General features: G+C 45.7%; 1 protein-coding gene across 1 annotated transcript in view; it reads right to left on the bottom strand.

Moving 5' to 3' along the window:
* RBM24 (RNA binding motif protein 24) overlaps positions 1 to 10,120 on the bottom strand; it is a 10,331-nt gene extending 211 nt beyond the window's left edge. The window contains 4 exon segments of the mRNA XM_023737493.1: positions 2 to 182; positions 7,074 to 7,128; positions 8,788 to 8,911; positions 9,953 to 10,120. Coding sequence (XP_023593261.1) covers positions 2 to 182; positions 7,074 to 7,128; positions 8,788 to 8,911; positions 9,953 to 10,120 — 528 coding nt within the window.
* Between the last annotated feature and the right edge of the window lie 88 nt (positions 10,121 to 10,208).

The raw sequence follows: 10,208 nt of genomic DNA, 5'->3' as shown, positions 1-10,208 counted from the left end.
ACTGGTCGTAGGCGGCGGCGGCGGCGGCGGCCGCGGCGGCGGCGGCTGAGTACTGCGCGTACGCGGCTCCGGTGTAATCAATGTAGGGCGTGGTGGACGCAGCCGCTGCCGTCGGCTGGACGTGGGGAATCACAACTCCAGGCTGCACGAAGGCCTGCGGATAGACATAGTGGGCAGGTATCCTGTTGAGAAGTGGAAACAAAGTCAGGCGGCCGCACCTCCTCGCTGTAGCATTCATTGTCCAGAAATAAGACAAACCCAAATTTAGTGGTTGTTATGAGCATAGGGTTGCCACAATATCTACTGTCTAGTTGTCCACTGAAATGACGCCGGCAGTAGCCAGGGTTAGGCGGTGCCCACAAAGAATTCAAACCACAACAAAAATGCCACAATACCCCCCCGCCCCCGGGTTGGAATTTTTATGATTATTTAGAGCCATGAAATATCATTTATCCAAAGTTTGGAAAATAAATCAAGGTGCACGAAGGCTATGCACGTAAGATGCACTTAGCAAACGCTTAACTGGCTAAGACTTTAGAAAATTTTGTCATCAGTTCATGAAAAAATGATGTTTAGCAAATAGAAACATTCTTAGCAGTGAATGCAGGACTCAAAGGTAATCCGTGATCGTTCAATCCCGTAGGGCGAAGACCAGTTTGTCCAAATGAAAATAAATTTCAACACAATATTTGGCTTAGATGGTACCCGTTTATTATCATGGCAACCCTACTTGAAATTGCTAGGCAGACTCAGCACACATTAATCTCTCTGCAACCTCAGTCACCCTTATTAAAAATAATAATAATACAAATAAAAAAAAAAGAAGCAGGCGACAAAATAAAAAAGGAGTTTAAAGGTTCACAAGTGTGGTAAACACAGCAGAATCACACTTCTCAAACGAACTGGAGTGCAGCTCACTCTGTCACAGAGGCTCTGGTGGGAAGCTACAGAAATGCTATTAACATTCACGGCAGTGATTCCCAAAGAGAGGTGCAGCACACTTGCTTTCTTTCTGTTCTGTTTTCCCCATAAAATTCATAAGGACACAGCGGTCAATCAAACCTGTTTGACTAGCAGGCAACTGAGGGTCAGCCAGCTTGTTTATCTCTATGCAAGACAGACAGAAGGGGTTTGGGGAAACAATGAGGTTGAGGGAAAGGGAGGGACAGGGAAATACTAAATATCTCCAAAAATAATAGAAATTTAGATGGTTTACATAGTTATACAAGTCAGGAAACATTTATTTTTTTGCACATCCATTAACTGTCTTATCCTCCAAATAACAGAAATAGATTTATTAGCATCTTTGTTTTAATTCTGTCTAGTCTTCTATTATCCTGCAAAAAGTTCAAGAAAGTGAAACAAAATCAAGTATCTTTTAAAATGATGCAGTCACAGATCACAGACTCCAATCACCTTACTTGAAAGTTAATTTGGTTAAAAACATAAATCACAAGAGATATTACCAAAAAAAAAAAAAAACATACATCTGAATTCTCACTCTTGTGATTCATTATTGCCCACTTAAAATACTACCATGAATATCTGATTTATTGTCATCTTTCTTTAAAATAATATCCATCAGAAACTCCTAGATTTCTGAAAGTCCAAGACCTGCATGCCACGTGGTTCTTGGCAAAGCCCAAAAACTTACAAGAAGTACAAGCACAACCTTTAAATTTCAAGTGAACTCAAACCAGAAAGCCTTGCATTCCGAGTTTTAAAACAGATTTTGCTTTGCCTTTTCAGCGTTTCACTGAAAGCTCTCAGTAATGAACATCCATGGAAAAGATGTATTTATCGCAGAGGGTAGCCAGCTTTGACCCCAGTGATAAAAATACACTGGGTTTTACTAGATTGTAGATCTTTCCAGTGCCAGGAGAAACGACGTCACCCAAGTGTTTCTGAGGACACGCAAGGACGTTCTTAACTGCTTGTCAGAAACCGGACGCGTGGTCCTACACACACTTCAAACTTTTCTGCAGGTCAGGTGACTGGCTCGCTTGTACCAACAGGTGTGGCTTTGGGAAACACTGTCCTGGAGGTGGCCTCGTCCACAGTGTGGGGACGCTGTAAGGGAGCCCGCCCTCACGCCAGTTTGCATGTGGTGACAGACAGCAGGGGCTGCAGCTGGGCTATTTTTGATCCTGTCATGCGACAAGGGTTTCCAGCGGGTAAAATGTCTTTATAAGGCCAAAGTAAAACATCTATCAGCTGCAACGGCCAGCCAGCACAAAGCTCCCTGATACCGAAACATTAACCCTTATACTCCCAAAGTTCCAAAGGACAACACAGTGACTGCAAGGTTCACAGGCTGGAATAAGCGTTAACCACAACAAGCTTATCCTACAAAGAGGCAGGAGAGAACCGTGTGTGCGCGCATGGGTGTGAAGTATGCAGTAAGTGATAAGCAGGGTTGTTTATAAAGAGGACTCGCTTCTGCAATGACTTTCCATGGGAAATCATTTTGCTTTGAGAATGCAAACCAAGGAGTGTGTGCAGTTCCCCGGGAGACGAGAAATCTATGAAAGGGGAGGAAGACATCCAGAAGTCAGACGAACACCCGGAGCCCTTTAAAGCGCAGGGAAAAGCAGAAGCCCGAGAGCAGGGAGAGCCGAAAACACCTCAGTTCAGGAAGGAAGGCAGAATGGGACAGAAGGGTAGGGGGGCACCTGGGAAGCAGTTCCTACGTTAGGAGCTCCTGTAACAGCTCACTATCACCACCAGCTCCTGCTGAGTCGATTCCGACTCAGGGCGACCCCATGTGTCTCAGAGTAGAACTGTGCTCCATAGAGTTTTCAAAGGCTGATTTTTCAAAATTAGATCGCAAGGCCTCTCTTTTGAGGCACCTCTGGGTGGACCTGAACCTCCAACCTTTTGGTTAGCAGTCGAGTGAGCTGACTGTTCGCACCATCTTACTAGTCTAAGGAACATGCCTAGCAGTTACAAGAGGACAAGTGCGAAGCAGATACTTCCAGCAATTTTCAAACAAAATTCCTAGGTTTTCCTTTTCTTCCCATCTCTTCACGTCCCTCTGATTTCTGAAGCAGTAGAATAACTGGTTTCCTCTTTCAAACAACTGCACAATTTTGACAGAGCTTCCCTCTCATTTGCTTGCTGAAAGTAATCCATGGCCCTGAAGAGCATATCAAACTAAATGTGAATTTCTTAAACCTCGGCATTCTAGGCCCGTCGTGATTCTGGCTCCAAACTTGCCTTCCATATTCCTTTCCACTGTTCTTTGAACCCAGGACAACCGAGCGCTTGATGTTTCCTGACCATGCCAGACTTTCGTTCTTAGCTCCTCACGTTTGTGCATCCCATCCCTCTGCCAGAGACACCAACTCTCTCTCCACCTCCACCTGCTGAAATCCAAATCCTACCCACCCTCGCCCTTGTTGTTAGCTGCGTCGAGTCGATCCCGACTCATGGTGATCCCACGTGTGCACTGCTTTCAAGGTTGTGACCTTTCAGACACAGATCACCAGGCCTGTCTTCTGAGGTGCCTCTGGATGGGTCTGAACCGCTAACCATTCAGTCAGTAGTCCAGCACTGACCCATCGGCACCACTCGGGGACTCACTCTAGCCCTTATTATGTGTAGGGCCTTCAGCAATTTGCTTTTTTTCAGCCTCACATTTCTCGTCTGGGAAATGGGCCTAGTACCTTCAACCCTGACTTGTGAATTAAATAAAATAAGCTCTGTGAAGACTCAACAGGTCAGTCCCCCATCCTCCATCATCCTTTAAAACCTAGGTCAACTTCTACCTCCTTCTTGAAGACTTCCTGGATTACAGCAGCTGGATGTCTCTCTTCCTTATCTGAGGCTACACAGAGAGCGCTTTGGGGTGCTTGTCAGTTTTCTCAGTAGATTACAAGAGAGCAGGGAGTCATGTCTTTTCTGCAACAGCCCGATACAGAGGAAAGAATACAGACTTTCAGGTCAGGCAGACCATGATTCTGAACTGAAAATCAGACTCTATCACTTCCTAACCCCGTGACCCCGGGGAAGTTAACTAACCTCTGCGTGTGTCTCAGGTTGGTTTGTTAGTTCTTCCACCCAGAGAAAGGATATGAATAGCGCCTTCATCAAAGGATTACTGTGAGGATTAAATTAGGGAATTAATGTGTATCCCTTACCAGTGCTGGCACGGAACACATGTTTATGCTAGTAACCACCTCTCCCGCCCCCTTAGCGGCCAGTACAGCACCTAGCACCGTGTTAACACACCTAGCACAAATCTGAACACTTCAAGATACACTGATAAATGTGTATTCTCAACCCGATCTAAACTAGCCTAGAAATTTCTACGCACAGATCCACAGTCTCTCGGCTGTAAGGTTTCAGTAAGAAAATGTTTCTTCCAAACAAAATATTTATGACGCTCTTCAGCAAATTCACGAGTTTCTACATATCTTCCCACTGTGTTACATCAGAAATTCCTTCCGGCCAAGGTTTTGTCTTTAACGGTACAGAGTAATCTGGGAGCCATTTAGGGACCACATAAAAAATAGTTTAGTTACTAGAATTTCAAACCAACTTGAGTAATACAAAAAATTCTCAAGCTTCTTTATAGGCCTAAAATAAGAACATGTGGCATTCAAATAGAATTTAGGGTGACCAGGTGTGATTTGTTAGGTACAGACTCTGGGGACTAGGGCAATGCTGAGAACCGCTTAACAAAGAAAGAGAAGCCTTGTTTCATCTGGAATGCTGTCTATTTCTACTACGAATCTCAAGTTCAAACAATTTATGCAAACAGTAATAATCGCCATCCCTTATAAAGACAGCGAATAGTAGAAGAGATGAAAAACACAAGGTTGCCATCAAAACACACTTGACTTAAAACTTCCATATGGCACAGCTGACTCTGGGTGTTCTTATTTCCCTTGTGTTACTTTCTTTTTCAAGGATCTACGAAGACCACCACAACCAGTCTAAATTTCTATATCTAGCTCTTAAGACCCTCCATCAACAGTCTGGTTTCTCCAGCCACTGCATCTTCTCTTCTCTGTGTCTTTACTCACATTCATCCCATCACCCTACCCCCTTCAGACATATCTATTCTTCCTTCCTCCCATCCAGCACATATCCATTGGCCCAAGTCTAGCTCAAGTCTATCTCCCCAACAAAGCCCTGTCCCACTCCTCCGGCACATCTATTTTCTTGCTACTCTGAATTCCTCTTGTACTTGCCACAACACCAAGTAATTTAGCGATTAATTATTCCTGACTGGTTTGTATTAAATTTGTTTCCCAAACTAAAGTGCTATTTCCTCACCCAACTGCGCAGTCAAAAACACATGCTAATACCTGCTGACTGATTTAGTTTTGTAACTGTTTCAAGATTATGAGCATAAGATCATGACGAAGCTCACTATCACTTCTTAAGACGTATGTTCTCCTCCCTAATTCTGCCTTAAACACACAGTCTAGACCAACGAGGGGGTGGGATCTTACAGAAGTAGTTGGACTCATCACACTATTTGTTGTCCATGTTCAGGGTGGTTTGGATGGGGCTTTGATGAACAGCTACGGGTGTATGAAGGCCCTTTGTGATCATGTCGGGCAGAAGACTCTCGTCTATAGTGAACAGGGCTAAGAGCCGGCAGTAAGAGTGAGGCATCCATTAGTTAAAGGCAGGGTTATAAGAAGGTATTCATGGAAAATATAAGTTGACTTTTCCAAGTCAGATTATTGTGACTTTTTTGGTCCACTCTTTGCGACACAGAAGGCACACATCTACCTATGGAGACAGGTCCCAACATTCGAGGTCACACATACGGATGTTGAGATGTTAGACCAGAGGAAGAGACTAACGGCAGAGACTAACACATCTTGAACAACTAGATCCTTTAAAAAAGACGTTTAAATCTCTGGCATTCAAGTCACAGGAAGGCTGATCAGGTAGAATATGGCCAAAGTCGACTCTAGTGTTCAGAATAAATGTAGGAGGTCGGTGATATTCCACCCAGCTTATGTGTGAACGGGAGGGAAATGGGGAGCTCAGATAAGGAAAGCTGTTAATCACAGCACCCAGAGATGACACAAAAATGAGCAGGCTGTTCACCTGGGTTAGGTCTGAAAAGTGAAAGTTAGTGCTACTCTACTCGGAACGCTGGCTAGTGTTAAGGTCATCTGATGGGGGAGCTGGACCTTTAAATGAGAAGGCCTAACAGTGGGTACACATTGCAAAAGAACCCCATTCCCAGAAAACACCCCCAGTAAAACAGAAACTTAGGACATGCAAGCAATGACTGTATTCTTACAGAAAGAAATCACACCATTTAGCACTCACTACAAAAATACGGGTAAGTGGAAGTCACAGGCTACAGCTTAAAAGCAAGGAACGAAAAAAAAAAAAAAAGGCCCTTTGCTTCCCATGGCAAAGTAAAAAGTCAACACTCCTCAACACCACCACGAAAATCACAAACACAAAGAGCCCCTTCCCCGAAGAAAAGAAAGCACTTTGACTACAGCTCTTTTCAATTAAGTCAAAAAGCACACAGTTTAGCTATCAACACCACTTCGTTACTGTAATAAATAAAATAAAGCACACGGAGGTCTATCGACTATTGTGAAAAATGGAAAACAACACCAACATCCATGCATCGTTAATCACCATCCGAGCTTGTGTCTGAGTCTACTGGTTACAGAGTTTAACTCCAAACAGAACTATTCCACCTCTTATCATGGTATCCTTCTGATCAGTTAGCTTAACTGTATACGAGCCCTGTCAGGTTAGAAAGAGATAAATACAGTTGAGTCAAGTCGAACAGCAGTAACGGTGAGGGGGCACAAGCACCCTGTCCACAAGTCATACCTGGTATTTTTGTTTGGTTTGGTTTATCATAAGCTCAAAATGTGTCTGGTTTGGAGGCTGCATACTTGGTCACATAACTTGACTCATCTAAAAATATTTATAGTATCAGCATTAAAAATAGACAAGCATATATAAATATGTATAACCAGGAAAATTCAGGGACATGATGTCTTGTGTGTATGTAACAAAGAGGCAAGTTTAACAAATGATAACTAGATTGAAACAGAGGAGGGCCTGTTCCATTGACTTACCCAAAAGGTCTCTGTATAAGGGCTGGATGAAGCTGTTGAACACCAAATGCAAAACCTAACAACAAAATACACCACATTCTGTATTTGTGCATGGTCACGTTACCACAACATGTAAGATGCAATCCCAACTTTCACTAGAAGAGAGAACCATTCTTTTAACACTTTGGAGGAAATACATATATATACCCATTTTTTTTTTAAAGTCAGTTTTATAAGTGCTACCGCTGACCCCAAATAAAGATTTTAATAGTCCACAGTGGAAACTTTAAAAAATATCTGCCAAGTTTATTTGACAGACATAGAAGAGGGCTTAAGAAAATGAGACCAGGGACAATTCTTGTGAAATAAAAACAAGAACAATAGGACTTGACAATGAAGTTACATGTCACAAGTATTCCTACAATCCTGAACCACAATCTAGAAAAAGCGTTTGTAATTTGGAACACTGGTTTGGGAATGCTGTGGACAATGCTCTGGAAGCACTGGGTTTTGAAGCTTTATACGATTCAAAATTCACAAAAATAAATTCTCCTTTCCTTCCTTCTCTTCTGGATAATAGATACACCCCATATAGTAGACAAATACATACATTATTTGTTGTTCTTAGCTGCAGTCAAGCCGACTGTGACTCATGGCGACCCCATGTGTGCAGAACACAACTGCTCCATAGGGTTTTCAAGGCTGTGACCTTTTGGAAGCAGATCTCCAGGCTTGTCTTCCCAGGCACCTCTGGCTGGGTTTGAACCACTGACTTTTTGGCTAGTAGTCAAGCATTTAACCATTTGCACAACCCAGGGCTTCCTTAAGTATTATTTAAGGCCCTTGAATGTTTGCACAGGCCTTAACTTTCTACAACTTAGTTTCCTTTCAAATCAGCTTGGATGGGAAGTGTCAACCTCTTTCCAAAACTTCAGATGGAAAGACTTAAAGAAGTATATAATTTAATCAAGAGAAAGATTACACTTTCTCTATAGTCAACTCTCAATTATTTGTACTAATGCAAAAAACCCAAAAGGTCATATTTTCACAGACAAAATGATGCTTCCCTTTTGGTGACTAATCACCACATAACTTGGGGAGTCAACGATTTCTCATCTCTAAGCGTCAGCTGCTTCATCTGTAACATGAGGGCCCTTGACTATGGGATCTCTCTCTATTTTCTTCCACTGCTAATATCCTGTGGTTTTATGTCAAAGCTTTACTATGCTGACCCTAACTCCTCATACTTCCCTTGGGTCAGTGACAAGTCAGATTACCTGCTCTGAGCACCGGGCAATTGGTGGTAAAAGGAGAGACAAAGCAGTGTAGGGAAGTATAACTAGTTGGAGTTGACAAGTTTGGCCACATAATCCACATGTGAATTTTCTACAAGTGGCTAAGAGCTGGAAAATTGAGAGCGGACTGCAGCTCCTACGTGTCATATAGGAAACAGAAGAGGCAAGTCTAAATCTGGGTGTGTCCAAACTGTCCAGATCCCCAAGATCTGTTTTTGCACATTAGATGTCTGCCTATACAGGTACATTTCAGTTTCTGAAAGGACTGTTGGCAACTCTCATTTATTCTCAATGCGTTGGTGGGACAACTAAGTACGGTTCAAGTTTCCTAAACACGTCTACAGGTTCTCGGGGAGCCAGGGTCTCATGCATCGGGGATTCTTACTATTCAGAAGTGGGGGGCTCTGACGGAGGGTGGGGGGCTGACAGGCATTTCTCACCTGGTTGCATGATCCTGGGTTTTGCTCCCAAGTATGCCAGGTTCACGTTGGCCTTCCTGCCATCAATGATGGGGTTGGGATCCTTGCAGGCCCTTTCGGCAGCAGCCCGGTCAGCCATGGTGACCTTAGCAACATACACACACACACACACAGACACACACACACAAAGCTCTGAATGAACCCCTGAAGGAAAAGCCTGGAATCCCACTAGAGAAGTTATTCATGGTAAAACTGAGGGGTTCGCAAACTTTTTCTTTTTCTTTTTTTTGCTGGACCTTACTCCTTGATCACACCCCCCGCCCAAATAATAACACCCCCACCCCTAAGTCCTAAGGGTGCCAATAGGGCCTCGTCGAGATACGTAAGCCTGAATTCCGTCTTAGAACGCCTCTGGATCCTTCTACCCCCAGCGCCCCGAGATCGGCCTGAGAGCCGCTGTTTGCTTTAGAGTAAGGCCAGCCCCACATCCGCCCGGTGCGCCCAGCCACCCGCAAACATGTCCCCAACGACAATAGCTATTGTCCCACTCTGGGCTCGCTGCTCTTCGGCCGATGAACGGCCGAGTGTAAATCTCCAGGAAGCGTAATATGCTCCGTTTCAGCTCGGCAAAGAGCCACAGGATCCTCTTTGAAAGAACCTACCTTTGCCATTTTAAAAGAAGGGGGACGGTGGCATGAGAGGAGGCCCTCCGGGGTGTCCTCCCTCTGCCCCAGCAGGAACGCCAGAAGACACACGCAGTTTTCCAAAGCAACAGCGCGCTTAACCACCGGCCTCCAACCCGGGCGTGCAATTCCGCAGGGCGGCGGCCCCTCCCTCCCAACCCTCCGCACCCCGAAACCCAACAGTCATGACAAAGCTCTCCTTCCACCCCTGCCGCGCCCCTCCCCCGCGACGCACCCCCCTGGGTCCTCTCGGAACCCTAAGAGGCAAGGGCGCCGGCCCTACCTCCCACACTCCGCCGCGCGCAAAGTTTCCGTTCAGCCCGGAGCCGAGAAGAAGCGCGCTCACGCCCGCACGTTCCTCCCACGGTCACGCCGGGCCCCTGGCTCCCAACTCCGACCCTCGGGGCCGAGAGTCACCGCTTCCCTCCCTGCCCCCGCGCCATCTCCCCGCCAGGCTCTTTGTCCCCCCCACCGCCCCTCCACCCCTCAGCCGCGCAACTTACAAATCCATAGCCCCGGGACTTGCCCGTCTGCCGGTCGGTGATGACCACCGCCTCCTCGATCTCGCCGAAGACCTCGAAGTACTTGCGCAGGCTGGCGTCGGTGGTGTGGTAGGGCAGCCCCCCGACGAAGATCTTGGTGTAGGTGGTGTCCTTCTGGGTCGTGTGCATCTTCGCGCCCGCCCCGCGGCTCGGGCTCCGGCTGCGGCTGCGGCTGGGGCAGCGGCTGCGCCTCCTCCTCCGGCTCCGCGTCTCCCGC

This window comes from Trichechus manatus, unplaced genomic scaffold (genome assembly GCF_000243295.1).
Source record: "Trichechus manatus latirostris isolate Lorelei unplaced genomic scaffold, TriManLat1.0 scaffold00103, whole genome shotgun sequence".
Lineage (NCBI taxonomy): Eukaryota > Metazoa > Chordata > Mammalia > Sirenia > Trichechidae > Trichechus > Trichechus manatus.
The sequence above is the reverse complement of the archived record's forward strand: the minus strand, read 5'-3'. Positions and strand labels throughout refer to the sequence as shown.